The 17732-nt window shown below is 44.6% G+C and overlaps 1 protein-coding gene across 1 annotated transcript; it reads right to left on the bottom strand.

Moving 5' to 3' along the window:
- Positions 1–9863: 9863 nt before the first annotated feature.
- On the bottom strand, positions 9864–17248 carry NXF3 (nuclear RNA export factor 3). Its single transcript, XM_064573600.1, is given in 19 exon segments — positions 9864–10114; positions 10659–10731; positions 11294–11336; positions 11429–11544; positions 11654–11712; positions 11833–11940; positions 12080–12135; positions 12221–12289; positions 12640–12676; positions 14318–14427; positions 14822–14910; positions 15065–15109; positions 15228–15339; positions 15453–15557; positions 15652–15735; positions 16401–16554; positions 16776–16950; positions 16994–17044; positions 17242–17248. Coding segments are annotated over 19 exon segments (1683 nt in total). The 3' UTR covers positions 9864–9924.
- Between the last annotated feature and the right edge of the window lie 484 nt (positions 17249–17732).

Here is a 17732-nt window from a genome sequence, read left to right on the forward strand (position 1 = left end):
ACAGCCTACTGTTAGAGGGAACCTACCTGAACATAATAAAGGCCGCATATGAAAAACCTACAGCTAATATCATCCTCAATGGGCAAAAAGTGAGAGCTTTTCCCCTAAGGTCAGGAATAAGACAAGGATGTCCACTCTTACTGCTGTTATTCAACATAGTTCTGGAAGTCCTAGGTACAAAAATCAGACGACGACAACAACAACAACAACAACAACAACAACAACATCAACAAGGCGTCCAAAACAGCAAGGAAGTAATCAAACTTCCACTCTTTGCAGATAACGTGATACTGTATATAGAAAACCTTACCGAGTCCACTGAAAAACTACTAAAACTGATAAATGAATTAAGTAAATTCACAGGATACAAAATCAACATATCGAAATCTGTTGTATTTCCATACACTAATAATGAAGTAGCAGAAAGAGAAATTAAGAAAACAATCCCATTTACAATTGCACCAAAAAGAATAAAATGCATAGGAATAAACTTAATCAAAAAGGTGAAAGACCTGTACTCTGCAATCTATAAAACACTGATCAAAGGAATTGAAGACAACACAAACAAATGGAAAGGCATTCCATGCTCATGGATTGGAAGAACAAATATTGTTAAAATGTCTATACTACCCAAAGCAATCCACATTTAGTGTAATCCTTATCAAAACACAAACAGCATTTTTCACAGAAATCGAACAAACAATCCTAGAATTTGTATGAAATCACAAAAGACCCTGAATAGCAAAAGCAATCTTGAAAAAGAAAAAAAAAATGGGGCTATCACAATTCCAGACTTTAAGTTATATTAATAAGCTGCAGTAATCAAAAGAGTATGGTACCGGCACAAATATAGATGCATAGATCAGTAGAACACAATAGAAAGTCCAAAAATAAACCCACCATTATATGGTCAATTAATCTTTGACAAAGGAAGAAAAAATACCCAGTGGGAAAAAGACAGTCTCTTCAACAAATGGTGTTGGGAAAACTGGACCCCTTTCGTACACCATACACAAAAATAAACTCAAAATGGATGAAGGATTTAAATGTGAGACTGGAAACCATACAACTTCTAGAAGAGAGCACAGGTAATAATTTCTCTGACATTGGCCATAACAACATCTTTCTTAGATAGGTCTCCTGAGGCAAGGGAAACAAAAGCAAAATTGACTATTGGGACTACATCAAAATAAAAAGCTTCTGAACAGCATAGGAAACAACCAACAAAACTAAAAGACAGCCTACTGAATGGGAGAAGATATTTGCAAATGACATATCTGATCAAAGCTTGGTATCCAAAATATATGAAGAACTTATACAACTCAACACCAAAAAGTCCCAAATAATCCAATTAAAAATGGGCAGAAGACACGAACAGACATTTCTCCAAAGAAGACATCCAGATGGCTAACAGACACATGAGAAGATGCTCATCACCACTTATCATCAGGGAAATGCAAATCAAAACCACAATGAGATACCACCTGAAACCTGTCGGAATGGTTAAAATAAAAAGCACAAGAAATGACAAGTGTTGGTGAGGATGTGGAGAAAAAGGAACCCTCCTGCACTGCTGGTGGATGGATGCAAACTGGTGCAGCCACGGTAAAAAAACAATATGGAGGTTCCTCAGAAAGTTAAAAATAGAACTACCCTATGATTCAGCAACCGCACTACTGGGTATTTACACAAAGAATACAAAAACACAAATTCAAAGCGATACATGCACTCCTATTTTTATTGCAGCATTATTTACAGTAGCCAGATTATGAAAGCAGCCCCAGTGTCCATGGATAAATGAGTGGATTAAGAAGGAGTGAGATATATATATATATAAAATAACATCTTCTTTATCCATATATATATATATATATATACATATATATATATAATAACATCTTCTTTATCCATTCATCTATTGAAGGACATCTCGGCTCCTTCCATAGTTTGGCTATTGTGGACATTGCTGCTATGAACACTGTGGTGCAGGTACCCCTTCATTTCACCACATCTGTATCTTTGGGGTGAATACCTAGTAGTGCAATTGCTGGGTCATAGGGTAGCTCTATTTTTAACTTTTTGAGGAACCTCCATACTGTTTTCCAGAGTGGCTGTATCAGCTTGCATTCCCACCAATAAATAGTGTAAGAGGGTTCCCCTTTCTCCACATTCTCACCAACATTCCTTTTTTCCTGTCTTGTTATTTTTAGCCATTCTGACTGGTGTGAGGTGGAATGTCATTGTGGTTTTGATTTGTATTTCCCTGATGCCAGGTAATGTTGAGCATTTTTTCATGTGTCTTAGCCATTTGTATGTCTTCTTTGGAGAAATTGTTTGTTCATGTCTTCTGCCCATTTCTTGACTGGATTATTTGTTTTTGGGGGTGTTGAGTTCGGTAAGTTCTTTATAGATTCTGGATACTAGCCCTTTATCTGACATGTCATTTGCAAATATCTTCTCGCATTCCATAGGTTGCCTTTTAGTTTTATTGACTGCTTCCTTTGCTGTGCAGAAGCTTTTTATCTTGATGAAGTCCCAATAGTTCGGTTTTGCTTTTGCTTCCTTTGCCTTTGGAGACATGTCTAGCAAGAAGTTGCTGCGGCCCAGGTTGAAGAGGTTGCTGCCTGTGTTTCTCCTCTAGGATTTTGATGGATTCCTGTCTCACATTTAGGTCTTTCATCCATTTTGAATTTATCTTTGTGTATGGCGTAAAAGAATGGTCCAGTTTCATTCTTCTGATGTGGCTGTCCAATTTTCCCAGCACCATTTATCCAAGAGACTATTCTTTTCCATTGGATAGTCTTTCTTGCTTTGTCAAAGATTAGTTGACCATAGAGTTGAGGGTCCATTTCTGGATTCTCTTTTTTGTTCCATTGATCTATGTGTCTGTTTTTGTGCCAGTACTTTGCTGTCTTGACAATCACAACTTTGTAATATACTTTAAAGTCAGGAATTGTGATGCTGCCAGCATTGGCTTTCTTTTTCAACATCCCTCTGACTATTTGGGGTCTTTTCTGGTTCTGTACAAACTTTAGGATTATTTGTTCCAGCTCTGGGAAAAATTTCGATGGTATTTTCATAGGGATTGCATTGAATGTGTAGATTGCTCTGGGTAGCATAGACATTTTAAAAATATTTATTCTTCCAATCCAAGAGCATGGAATATTTTTCCATCTTTTTGTGTCTTCCTCAATTTCTTTCATAAGTGTCCTGTAGTTTTTAGAGTACAGATCTTTTACCTCTCTGGTTAGGTTTATTCCTAGGTATTTTATGGCTTTTGGTGCAATTGTAAATGGCGTCAATTCCTTAATTTCTCTTTCTTCAGTCACATTGTCAGTGTATAGAAATGCAGCTGATCTGTGCATTGATTTTGTATCTTGCCACCTTGCTGAATTTCTGTTTGAGTTCTAGCAATTTTGGGGTAGAGTCTTTTGGATTTTCCACATAAAGTATCATATCATCTGTGAAGAGTGAGAGTTTGACTTCTTCTTTGCCAGTTTGAATGCCTTTTATTTCCTTTTGTTGTTTGATTGCTGAGGCTAGGATTTCTAGTACTATGTTCAACAACAGTGGTGAGAGTGGGCATCTTTGTTGTGCTCTTGACCTTAGGGGAAAAGCTCTCAGTTTTTCCCCATTGAGAATGATATTCGCTGTGGGCTTTTTGTTGATGGTTTTTTATGATATTGAGGTATGTTCCCTCTATCCCTACACTGTGGAGAGTTTTAATCAAGAAAGGATGTTGTATTTTGTCAAATGCTTTCTCTGCATCTGTTGAGAGGATCATATGATTCTTGTCCTTTCATTTATTAATGGGATGTATCACGTTGATTGATTTGTGGATGTTGAACCACCCTTGCAGTCCAGGAATAAATCCCACTTGGTCTTGGTGAATAATCCTTTTAATGTACTGTTGGATCCTATTGGCTAGTATCTTGGTGAGTATTTTGGCATCCATGTTCATCAGGGATATTGGTCTGTAATTCTCCTTTTTGGTGGGGCCTTTGTCTGGTTTGGGGAACAAGATAATGCTGGCCTCATAGAGTGAGTTTGGAAGTTTTCCCTTCCATTTCTATTTTTTGAAACAGCTTCAGTAGAATAGGTATTATTTCTTCTTTAAATGTTTGTTAGAATTCCCCCTGGGAAGCCATCTGGCCCTGGACTCTTGTTTTTTGGGAGGTTTTTGATTAATGCTTCAATTTACTTGCTGGTTACGGGTCTGTTAAGATCTTCTGTTCCTTCCTGTTTCCATTTTGGCAGTTTATAGGTCTCTAGGAATGCATCCATTTCTTCCAGATTGCCTAATTTCTTGGCATATAGTTGCTCATAATATGTTCTTAAAATTGTTTGTATTTCCTTGGTGTTGGTCGTGATCTCTCCCCTTTCATTCATGATTTTATTAATTTGGGTCCTTTCTCTTTTCTTTTCCATGAGTCTGACTAGGGGTTTATACTATTTTCCCCCAGCGCTGGAGTTTTACCGTCTTGTGTGGTCCATAAACTTGCTGTGCACCTATTCCTCCAGTTGGTCTTCTGGGGGAGGGGCCTGTCACGCTGCTTCTCAGGTGTCTTTGCTTGGGTGGAGTTGCTCCGCCCCTTGCCAGGGGGCCAGGCTCAGTGTAAGCTGGTCCTCTGTGTGGCTTTTGTTCTTGGAAGGCTCTCCGGGCTTCTTTAGAGGATCAAAATAAAAATGGCCGTGCCTCATCTCCAGCCCCAGAACCGAAAGATCCCTATCCCCTCTCTTCAGTAAACCCTCAGGGATAAATGGTCTTCACTTCTGTGTGTGCCAAACTCTGCAGACTCCTACAGTGTGCATCCACACTGATCCTCCTGGGGGAAAGGAGGAGGGTCCTGCACATTGTAGGGCCCTGGCACAGACAGCGGACTCCGAATCCTGCACACACCCGCTCTGTCCCTCCAGGGGGTGAGCAGAGGGTTGTCCACTACTGTCCTTTACAAGGTTCTCACCCTGAGAGCTGTTGCCCTGCCATGCATGCACCCACTCAGCCCCTGGCGGGGAAGCGGAGGGCCACCGCATTCCTGCTTATTGCAGGATTCAGGCACTGAGAGCTGTCCCTGGAGTCTGCACGCACCCACTCTGCCCCTCCCATGGGAAGGCGAAGGTGCTCTGAGTTCCTGTCATTTGCACGGTCCCCACACGGAGAGCAGTCACCCTATCGAGCCTCTGCTCGCAGTTTATGGCAAACCGAGCTGAGAGCCCCCTCCTGAGCTCACTGACCCTAACCACTTTCCCTGTTCCAATGCTTGGGAACTCTACTGGCCCAGGCACCCCAGTTATTTCTGTGACTCCAGGGATCCTGAGACCACACAGTCCCATCTAGAAATTTGCCCCTTTTCATCACCCGAGCTCCTTTCAGTCAGGGATGTCTCTCACTGGAGCAGACTTCTAAGGGTTCTGATTTTGCCCTCTTGGGCTATATCACTTTCTGGTAGCCAGCTTACTGAGGCTCCCTCCCACCACTGTTTATCTTCTGATATATCCCCTCAGATTCCCTCCTCTGCACCTCCCACCTTGCAGAAAGTGGTCACTTTTCTACTTGTAGAGTTCCAGATTTTTTTTTTTCTTACATCTCAGGTTGAATTCGTGGGTGTTCAGAATGATTTGATAGTTATCTAGCTAAATTCAAGGGACCAGATGAAAGGAGGTCCCTTATTCTTCCGCCATCTTGCCTCCTCCTCCATCTTTCCATTTAAGTAGGTCTTGATTTCTTTCAATGATGCTTTGTGGTTTTCAGAATATAAGTTTTGCGTTTTCCCAGTTAAATTTATTCATGTGTTTTATTCTCTTTGATGCTACTGTATTTGAAATTATCTTCCTAATTTCATTTTCAGATTGTTCTGTGATGATGCATAGAAATGCATTTTTTTAAATTTTGATATTGTAGCCTGCAACATTGCTAAATTCACTTATTAGCACTAATTGATTTTCTCTTTGTGAAATAAAGGCAAACTTCTTCAACTTAATAAAGAGCATCTACAAAAAAACGTACAGCAAAAATATATTTAATGATGCTAGACTGAATTGTTTCCTACCTAATAATATCTGGAGAAAAAGGAAAAATGTACACTCTCACTGCTTCTATTGAACATGATGTGGAAGTTCCAACAGGGGCAATGGGCAAAAGAAAGGGAAAGAAAGAGAAAGAAGAAAGAAAGAAAGAAAGAAAGAAAGAAAGAAAGAAAGAAAGAAAGAAAGAAAGAAAGAAAGAGAAAGAAAGAAAGAAAGAAAGAAAGAAAGAGAAAGAAAGAAAGAAAGAAAGAAAGAAAGAAAGAAAGAAAGAAAAAGAAAGAAAGAAAGAAAGAAAGAAAGAAGAAAAAAGAAAGAAGAAAGAAAGAAATTTAAAAAGTGGAAGTAAAAGACATACAGATTTGTGAGGAAGAAAAAAAGATCTCCTTATTTGCAGATGACATAATTGTCTATGTAGAAAATCCCAAGGAAAATACACACACACACACACACTTCTTAAAACTAGTAAGTGAGTTTAACAAGGTAATAGGATACAAGATAAATGGAAAAACCAATTGCATGTCTATAAAGTAGCAATGAACACGCATTCTAATTTGAACCTAAAAGCATCATGTCATTTGCAATCACTCAAAAATATTTAGGTGTAATTTTTAGAAACCTTTATAGGACTTGTATGCTGAAAACTACAAAATAATGATGAAATCTAAATACATGATGAGACATACCATGTTCATTGATCAGAGCATACATAGAAAAGATATCAAGTGGTGGAAAGAAAGCTAACTGAATCACACAGAAAATGCTAACATCAAATGTGGATGCGTGTGGCTGATAACACTTACTGTGGACTGAGGGAGCTGGTAGATATTTGAGGTTTGTGGCTTGGTTCAGTTGGGTCTAATTATCCTCTTTTATCTAGTGTTTCTCTCAGATAAACTCAATAGAACTGGAACAAATTTGCATTTTCAAAAGCAAGTGTGTTTTCAAAAAATTTGAGCATAACACCCTCATTGTTAAAATTACTACAGAAATGTCTATTTTAGTAATTTTTTTTAAAAAGGATACTTATTAATTGGTAAGATTAGGTATGGAAATATATATGTATACATATACATATTTATAATATTTATATTGTTAATATATATTTGTCACTGACATTCAAAAGGAAGATGATTTTGTCACTACACCCATTCGGAAATCTTCATAAGTCCCCATTACATATAAAACTAAGCTTTGGCTTACAGAACACCCAGTGATGACATAGGAGGGCAGTCTTTCTGCTGATACAGAGAGAATGGATGACAAAAAAGTTAAAAAACTAGGGTCACAAAAGCACATGAAACAAAAGGAAATGGGTTATGATCTTGATCCTTAACCCAAAGCTTCATTGGGTGCATAGAGGATAAACATCTGAGCAGGACCCTTGTAAGGCAAAAAACATCAGAGCTAGGATGGCAGGTTCCCATCCAGCAGGTGTCCTAGCAGGTGGCAGGTGTCCCAGCAGACACCAGGCTGGGAACCTTGGGATTGCTTTTGCCTTTCCTATTCTGAGTAATTTCCTGTGGCCTCAGACCTGCCCGATTTTGATTGAGTAGTTATGTGTTTTATAAACAGGATGGAGAATAAGGATTGCAATAGACATGGAAGTAATTAGGGGAGCATTCCTAGTTCTCAACCATAAACAGTAGCAACCTAGAGGCTGCCCAGGAGGCGTAGGTCTGAAAGGCTGTTTACTTATCTACTCATGAAGGCACACAAGGTCTGCCCCTACATTTGAACCCCCTCCTTCCACTATGCTCCTAGGCCTCAAGGGAGGGTCCACCTGTGAACGCCTTCCAGAACTGACTCTGAGGGGCCTTCCTCATATCAATAATTCTCCATCTCCTCCAGACCCCAATAGGTACCTTACACACCAGAGTGGGGGGGGGGGGTTTCTCTGACCTAAAGAAAAAAAAAATCCTGCTTCTAAGAGGTTATGTCTTTTCCAAATATTTTTACCTGACACATGCACTTTTATAATTAATGAGTTTTCTACACATCCTATACAGTGTATCAGTATGCACACACACACACACACACAAACCCACACACACAATATATATATATATATATATTTTTTTTTCCTGGAAATAAAAGTCTTTAGCTTTCTTTTCTCATTTAGTATCTTATCTCAAAGTTTGCAAATGTGTTTTTATTATTATTATGTTTAGATAGACTTTCATAGACTTTTTGGGCATTATTATATACTTTTAATAAGAATTTTAGGTTGATCTCAGTATCTGATCTACTGATTTTTTTTAATATATCAAGGATATTTATATCAGTTATACGTGAAGACAATTTTTTATCCCAAGATTTTCATGTGCTTTTTAATGTTGCTTTTCTTCAAACAGGTTGCTTTTCAATAGATGTATATGGCTAAGAAGGTAATACTATTCTATGTATAAAAATATCTGACTAGAACACTGGGGACAGAGAACACCAGCCTCCAGGTCAGCTTTACTTTCTCATTTAGTACCATGTCTAAATATTTGCAGTTGTGTTCTTGTAGGTTATTATGGTTGGACGGATTTCATGCCTATCTTGGGTATTCCTATTGATTTTAATAACAATTCTTGATTGATACTTGTTTCCCTCTTTCTAGTGATTCCTTTATATGTCAAGGATATTAATACAATATAAGTTATATATGATGGCAATTTATTCTTCCCAGGTTCTCTTGGGCTCTTTAATGCTGTTTTTCCCTAAATGGATTGCTTTTAAATTTGAATAGATTTGTATGGCTAAGAAAGAATACTGTTCTCTGCCTAAAAATACTTGACTAATACACTAGGGACACAGAACACTATCCCCAGGTATAACAGAATAAGAGAACATTCCCCCACCCTGGTAGGCACACAGCCATGGGGCACACACAGAGCCTGGGCTTTAAAGAGAGGTCTAGTATTTGAGTCTCTACCCTACTGTTCTCCAAGAGTCACTGACCCTCTTTGGATCTCCTTTTCTTTCTCTGTAGACCAGTGATCAAAATACAGGCCTTGAATGGATTTTGCAGAGATTCAACATAACACGCAATGCCACTATTTATTAAGAAGAGAATCAGGGATCCCGGGTGGGAAAATACGCAGTTGGTCTTTGAGCAGATTAGTGTCAGTTAAACGTTGGCTTCCCAGCTCCCAGCAAACCTCCCGCTCAGTCAGAGATTAACTCAGGCTAGAGAAAATAGACAGCAAAGATGATGAAGATGACTACAAAAAACAGTTTCTTGTCAGGGCTGTGTTCTCAGGATCCTGGATGAGTCTGGGTGAGGGTCTCCTCTGGGATCATGTGCGTGGCCTGGAGGAAGTGAAGAGAGGGAGTTGGGAGATCAGCAGAGCCAGGAGCCCTGAGTCTCCTCCCCAGGCCACCCAGTTTCGGCTCATTTGGCCTGAATTCCTGAACCTCACCTTGGGCCATGTGAGAACCAATGTAGTCCCATTGGCTGTCATGAAGTTACCTAGGGTGGAGAAAGCACAGGTGACATCCATTAAAACTAAAGCCGGAGACAATCTGATTGCACAGTACCATTTCCCAATCCATGCAAAAGAAACACGCCACTACATTTATCACAACTGAGGCAGTGGAATGAGCCCTTGTGGCACAGTGTGTACTGGGAAAAATTCCTGAAACCAAAATGTCTGTCAATAAATGTGCAGGTCCATGGATTTAGGAAAGCAATGAACAACTGTTTTAAAAAACAAGCTAGCTAAAAATAAGTAAGTAAGTAAGTAAGTAAGTAAGTAAATAAATAAATAAACTGCTTAGCTTATAAGTAATGAAAGGATAATGTTCAGGGTTGATGATGAGTGAACTAAATAAGCAAAACAAATTACCTGCAAGTTGACATGATTCAATCTTGGTTACTCCCAGCTCCCTCCTATCCCCATGCACCCCCAGCACTCACTTCTGAGGCCACTGGAGATTCATCCCAGACTGCCCCATGGAGAAAGTCTGCCCCATTTCCTGCTGCTTCTGGCAAAGGGTGGGCCAGGAGCTGCAGGAGGGTGTGAACACTGGGATAGAGAATGTGCTCTGGGTCTCCTTGGGGTTGGCGTCCTTCACAAACAGATCATCATTCACGATGCATAGACTGAAGGAAAAAATGGGACCTTAGAAACTGGACAGATAGACAACCCCACACCCCAACAACGATCCTGCTTCCACTGCCACTCAGCAACCAGGTTCTTTCCATACCCTTACTGTGCCTGCCACCCAGGTTCCTTGGCTGGTACCTCTACTTTTCCTTCACCCTTCACAGAGCCAACCTTTGGAGAGACTGTCTAACCAATTTCACTACATTTGTAGGTTTATCCCCAAACCACAGACAATTTTACCCCCATATTTACACTGCCTAAGAGTGGACAGTTTAATCTCCGTTTTCAGAGGAAGTCACTGGGTCACAAAGAGATCATGTGACTTGACAAAGGTCACAAAACTAGTGAGTGTTGGGATCAGGGAAAGAACCCATAATCTGATTCCAGAGCCGATGCTCTTAATCACTGGGAGACATGATTCCTTGGCTGTACCTGTTGGCTTTTCACAATATTGAGAACACCCCGAAGCCTATACCTCCCCATTCCCATACCCCTGAACTCATACTGAACTGGGTGTTCCACCCACAACAAAGCACTCACCTGTAACTGCTGACAGGGGTAGCGATGAATGTCCGGGTGAAGGCACGAACAGAATCCTGAGACGTGCCTTCCACTTCAACAACGAGCAACAAACAACAATACCCCTTTAGCATTCCACATGCTTTACATACTCACACAGCATTCCCCAGCCAGGGTCTGACTTGATATTCATGCTGAAGGGGACAGTTTTTCTGTGGGGAGTCAGGGTGTTCCAAATGGGGAAGGCAATCTGTTCCCAGTGACAGGAACACTACCATGTGCTGGGACCAGTGAAAACCACTTCAGAAGTGCATTTGATGCATTTTTCACAGCTGCTCAAGAGATGGACATCATTAGGTCCATTAGCAAATGAAGAAACTTACAGGTTAAGAGCCCAAGGTCACAGAGTAAAGATCTAGGGTGAGAGCTGTCCAACTCCACAGACTGTGTCCCTAATGCCCAAGCTGTGTGGGGCAGACCGGCATAGACCTAGTTCAGACCAGGATGATTTCAGGGGAGCATGGAAATGGGAGAACATAACGGGAATAGAAAGAGAAGGGAAGGCACCAGGGAAGCTGGGAGAGTTCTGAGAGGGAGCCCAGCCAGCAGGGAGAGAGCAGAGGAGCATCTGGGGAGGAGGTTCTACACACACGCACCTTCCTTGAACACCCCGTTGACAGAGAAGCAGAGCATCGTCTCCTGAAAGGGAAGAGCCCAGGTGCTAAGTCACCTAAACTTCCTACCCACCTGTGGCTTTCTGGGGCTGCCCGAGGGAGGAAGCCGGTGCTCACCGTCTGGAACCACACGTCCACCATGAAGGAGCTGAGGTCATGCTGAGTTTTGGGCAGCACACAGAGGGAGCGCATGATGTCACATTTTGTATGCTTCAGCAGCTGAACACGCAGGGCTATGAGGGGAGGAGAAACAAGCAAAGGTCAGGGGTTGCCACACCCTAGGCCCTATAATTACCACTTCACACCTCTTTCCCTGCCCAGTCTTCCCCATCACACACGCACAGGGGTCCTTGAGCTTCTTCATATTCCTGCTTTCCTTGAAGTATTCGCGCAAGCTGCTTCTAGGAGAGAAAGAGGAACGGGAGGTGGTGGTCTGGCCAGTGTGGGTGTTTCCAGGAGCTGCCCTGTATCCACTGGGGGGCCACAGGGCCCAGGAGCAGAGTTGGAGCTTTGCTACTCACGGGGCTGACCCCTCGGGGTTAAAGGAAATGGCCAGGGAGAAGCAGGCCTCATTGTGGTAGGCACCGAAGAGACCCTGACGGTCTCCAGAGTCGTAGATCAAGTAGTACCTGTGGGAGAGCAATGAGGAGAGTCTATCTCTGTGGTGTGGATCCCAAATGAGATTTCAAGACCCAGTCAGCAGTCCTGAGCTTGGGTGACCTCACCCATCCTAGCCATCCCTTTCCCCAGATTCCCAGGAGTACTTACTGCTGCAGGAATTGCAGGATTAGGCTCTTCAGTGCATCAGATCCAAAGAAGCTTCCCTGAAATCACAACAGTCCTCAGGACCACGGCTGATAACCCCTCCTCACGCACCACCCAAAACCCGGCTTGATCCGCCCTCCTCACCTTGCAGGTTGGTAACTTCTTGTGGGCTGCAGTACCCATACTGGTTGGTGAAGGTGACTCCTGGCTGTCCTGGGGAAAGGAAGAGGGAGTGGGCAGTGTGGACCAGGAGCTGGTGCTGAACAATCAGGGAAAGGATGGGCCCCGGAGAGGGTGAGGGTCAGAGGCCAGGTGCAAAAGGGCCCTGGAAATTACGTGGGCAAGACTACATTTGGGATCACTGTCTTGGGGTCCCTGATGCCCCTGCAGAACGTGGTTGAAGGCGATCTGGAGCCCTTGTTGGGTTCCCACATGGATCTGGACCTCCATGAGATTGAAGGGTCATGAAAATTGTAACTTCTGCAAGACCTAAATGGCTTCAGGGCAGGTTTGGGGCAGCATCAGCGCCAGCAGAGGAGTCAATGATCAAGGAATACACCTACCAGGCTTAGTAGCTTGGGAAACAATTCCAGGATGGAGCTGCAGAAATCCAGACAAAACAGAAAAGTCAGTGAAACTTTGCAGGTGTCCTTCATCATGGGAGCAAGCACACTTACACCTGTACGTCCCACCTACACTGCAGTGTCCTAGGCTTCCAGGGCCCTTGGCACCTCCCTTGTGGATGGACCTAGAGGGAAAGCACACACTCTCTTCCCCCTCCTCTCTCTGATTCCATTCCTCCACCCCACCCCCTCCTCCCTCTCTTTGCCCCTGGGTGGATCCCACCTAGACTGTCCTGACTCCCGTGTCCAGTGCCACCAGAAGCAACATTTGGAGCCCAGGCTCCAGGGCTGCCTTCTCCTTCCTGCCTCCCTTCCTTCCTTCAGGTCCCCACCAAAGGCTCCAGAGAGAAGAGGGAATGGGGTGGAAGCCCAGGGCTCTGCTACCTCACTAGGGGTCCAGCATGCTGCAGGACCATGACACCCCCCAGGGGTGGCCCGGGATGCTGGGGCAAGGAGGTGAGTGAGGCAGGAACCAGGAGGCAGGGGGGGAGAGGGAGGGGGGTGAAGACAGAAGAGGGGTTGAAGGTAGGAAGGGAAAGGTGAGAGAGACATAGGGGAGTAGAGACAAAAGAGGGAGAGAAAGCAAAACAAAGGGAAGGGAAAGAAGCTCTACCATGGTGGTCGGGGTCAGGGAGGAAGAGAGGAGAAAGGGGAAATGGCTCTCTGCCTGCAGTCCCTTCCTTCACCTGCCCTGGCTGGCCCTGGCATCCGACGTAGGAATGGAAAACATGCAGGTGTTGGGCCGGGGGCCCATTGCGCGCTGGTTGAAACTTTGTCACTTGTGTGAGCTCAGTCTGAGCCAGGCATGGGGAACGAAGCAGCCACGGGGGCAGGAGACCTTCCCCAGAGGGAGTGGAGGGTCAAGCCCCAGGTCAGCATGGAGCTGGAGGTCTGTGGTCCCCTATTATGATCACCACCTTCTCCTTTGAGAGGCCTGCCCTTCTGTCCTCTCAAGCACCTCTGCCCTCTGCCTTTCATTCCTGCCTCAGGAAGCCCTCTGCTCACTGGCAGTCACCCACTCCTGGCCCCCTGACTCAGGGAACCCTGGTTTCTCCCAAGGAGGGCCCAGCTCCTGGCAGGGGGTCAGAGGAACGGATGTCATGATGGCAGTCCCCCAGGACCTCGGCCCTCAGCATGGGGCAGGGAAGCCACCAAGGCAGCCCGGAATTGGAGGGGGGATACATTTGGTTCAAGGAAAAGAGGGTCCCTCTCAGAACAAGGGAGGGAAGCCTTGTCTCGGCAGGGAGGCAGAAAGGCCCGTCTCAGCATGAGGCCCTGGGCTGGAGGGCCCCTCTCAGTCCAGGGCACCAGCACCGGGCTCAAGGCGGTCACCCTGGTCCTAGTGAGGAAGGGGAGCCCTGCTTCGTAGATCACACTTTGGGGTTGGCACGCTAGAGAAGGCTGGGTGCAGACAACCTGCAAACGGACCTCAGACCAGACAAACCGGTGAGCAGGTCAGAGGAAGGGAAGGAGATGTCTAAGCACAGGCGAGGGACAGAGAAGAGAAGAGAGCATAGGGCCTCCGGTCCCCCCAAAGGAACAGAGCTGCTGCCTCCTCCAAACAGGCACCGCCAGGCATAGTTCAGAGTCCCACGGGGTGACACAGTGTACAACTGACCTTATGTTGGCTGATTTATCAGGGAAGGTGGTGCACAGGGGGCTTCTATCGGCACTCATCTCTTCTGGCTGCAGACTTTTGCCCTCGTCCAACTCCCCTGCAGACTTCACCTATAATTACGGGGAGGAAACACGTGGAGCAGAGAGAGATGGCCAGGATGACCCTGCACCCCCGGTCCTTCCCTTCTCCAACAAATCCACTCCCCTGGCTCTTGTCACCACCCCGTGAGCACTCCCAACTTCCTTTCAAAGAAGGATCTGGGTACCACACCTCACCTCACTGTTGGAGGGGTTCAAGCTCTTGATGTTGGCGGCATTCTGCATAGTGTTGGACAAGCCATCCAGCTGGCAGGGTGTCTTGGTGCTCGGGTTCGAGGGCAAAAGCTATGATGAGGAAAAAGTTAGAGTGAGGACCCCAACAGGGGATATCTGAGACCAGTCTGCCTCTTCTACCTAATCTCTCCCACCTTCAGCATCAGTCTCAGCACTGGGACTGAGTCCTCACCTCGGGCATGTTCTTTTCATGGGTCTGCAGGGAGGCAGCCATGCTGTTCCTAGGATTTGGTACCATTTCAATATCATGGGTGATCAAGTCTCCGAGAAGCCGAGAGGAGGGAATCAGAAGGCTGCGAGAGGCCCGGCTGGCAGAGCCCCAGCACCAACCCTCCCCACGTTACCATCCCTATGTCTCCTTCCCAGACAGGCCCCTCTGCCCTCAGCTGCCCCAGAATTACTGCTGTAGGCATACCAGGGGCAAAGAGGACCCTCTGGATGTTAAGAGATTGCTGGGAGACTACATATCATTTGTTCATGGTCAGCAGCAGAGTTAGAGATGGGGTCAGTGGCTGTGAGTTTGAGGTGGAGATGGGGGGGGGGCAATAGGTGTGGGAAGGAGATGTGGGCCTGGATGCGGATGCACAGCTACTCTTGAGTCTGCATTACCTTTGTCTGCTCCACCTTTTCTGACTTCAGCTCTTTGTGCACAGAGTGGGGTGCATCAGAGGGGTAGATAAAGATAGAGATCTGTAGGGAACACAAGAAGGGCTGGGTTAAGTACCAGGAAATCTGACACAAGACCTTGCCCCTGTCCTGCCCTCTTGCCCCTAACTGGCCCCAGTCACGCCCTTGACACACACCCTTTCATTAGCCTCATCCCAGATCTTGCCGTTGACACTCTTCAATGCAAAGGCAACGCTGGCATTCTCAACAAAGAACTGGGCCTGCATTCTCTCATAGTGAAACTATAGGGAGAATGGCAAGAGAAAGAGAATATGAGACCCGAGCCACTGCTCATCTGCCCTGTTTCTTCTCATCTGCTTTGCTGTTTTCTCTTACCTCGATTGGGGTGAAGGGGACACTGCATTGTCCCTGAATCAGATCCAGCAGCCACTTCTCATCATATTTGATGCCGAATGGAATCTAGGAGCCAGAGATGGGAGAAGAGATTGACACAATGGATTCCAAGGTTAAGATAAGACCCAACCATGTCTTCCTTTCATACCATTTTTTTGGGGGGGGGGGGCTTTAAAATAATTTCTTATGATAAGACATTATCCATTATTGCAAACTCTTGTGCCAGACATGGATTTACTAAATAACTTTTCCTTCAATTCAAACACTTTTTTTCAAATAATCGACTTAAGATGTTTAACACGTACTTCCTTTTTTAAAGTTCCAAGTGATACTAGCTCAGGGCAGGATGCCTTGGCCTGCTTCTCCAACAGGGACCCCAGAGACACAACCTCCTCCCACACTCAGCTAGAGCTAAACTGAGCCTTCCAGTGTGGAGCTGCTCCATCTCCTTGGCTGTAGTTTCCTCTGCTCTTGGACAACTTACCTGATTCTCCCTGTAGTCAGTCTGTTCCCTTTATATTGCTCCTCTGAGTCTGCCCTTACTTGATCTAGGATGTTAACTAGGATGTTAACATATGTAATGCTACAAATGTAATGATGCTAGTAATAAAAAGACCGATTACCCACGCCTCTGCCCCCAGAAAAGTACGTAGCGTCTCTACATGAGTCCAACACAATTCCCTCTGTTCACCTTCTTCTACTTATTAGGTCCATTTTGCAGGGGCACTCACAATGATCTTGAACCATTTCCCCACGGTCTCATCCTGCCTCTCCTGCTGCATTCTTCCCTCTGGAGGCTTTTGCTCTCCCTCCATGTTAGCTTGGGTTTGGTCTTGTTTCTGAAAATTGCCTCTCCGATGACACGGTGAAACGGCATAGGGAGCACTGTGGGGAAGTGGAGAGAAGGAAGTAGTCCACACGTGCTCAGAAAGTCTTCCATTACACGTTTGCCCACTGATACCAGGGTACAATAAAGTTTGCTCAACCATTAACCTGCTTCTGTCATTCTTCACTCTTCCAGGTTGGAGAAGAGAATGACATATTCAGCTACAGGGCTATGTATTCCACTGGCTGGTACATTTCAGCTATGCTGACTGGTCACTTACTATCTCACTCGGGTACTCATGTGAGCGCCATTTGTTGCCGGATCTCCATCTTGTTGCTGGTGGGATGAAGGTTGAATGCCAGAACTGACTTGTTCAGACCAGTTGTTATATCTCCTTCGGTAAATACCCCAGCGTCTTGTTCTTCTTTGTAAGAGGTTACCTACATTATTAGGCCCTGAAATTGAGAACAATGCATCAGTGGTCCCAACACCACAAACGGTTCTGGGGAAATATGATGGCTAATGAAGAAATATCACTGACTTTATCATCTAAAATGAAATAGAGCACAGTGCCAAAAAGGTTGAAAAACTTCACTGTGGTTGCATTTCCTGGGAGATGAGAGGTGGGGAGCACGTGCAGCCAAGAAGAAAACGAGCACAGAGGAAAGGGTTTGGGCCGAGGGTTTAATCCGTGATGTTAGCCCTTGCTCTGCCCTTTTCAGGCTGGGTGACCTGGGACAAGTTACCCGTCATCTCTAACTCACAGTTCCCTCCTCTGCCCTAGGGGGATAACAAAATCCACCCTGAAAGTTTGGTGTTATGGTTCAAGGGTCAAAGGTGAGTTCCCGCCTGAAGAAAGAATTAGAGAAGCGAAAGTTAGGTCTGATGACAATATCCAGAAAAGCCTGGAGAGACATAATATGGAGAATACCAAAAGAGAGAGGGAGAGAATTAAGGGAGATGTAGTGAGCATATCTAACACATGCTTCATTTGAGTCCCGGAATGAAGGAGAGGGAAACGTGGAGAAGTGGCATTTGAAGCGATCTTGCTTGAGAACTTTCCCAAAGTAACAGGATAATCAAGTCAGTATAACAATACTAATAGGAGACAAAGTATGCTTTAAGGAAAAACATTCCTAAAGAAAAGATGTACATTTCACAGTGATGTTAATGTAGCAAAACTGGGAAAATTTGTGACCAGAAGACTCAAACTAAAAGAAATATTGAAGGTTCTTCT

Source organism: Mirounga angustirostris, unplaced genomic scaffold, assembly GCF_029215605.1.
Source record: "Mirounga angustirostris isolate CCGP_5_RB_7025 unplaced genomic scaffold, mMirAng1.0.hap1 SCAF_11, whole genome shotgun sequence".
Classification (NCBI taxonomy): domain Eukaryota; kingdom Metazoa; phylum Chordata; class Mammalia; order Carnivora; family Phocidae; genus Mirounga; species Mirounga angustirostris.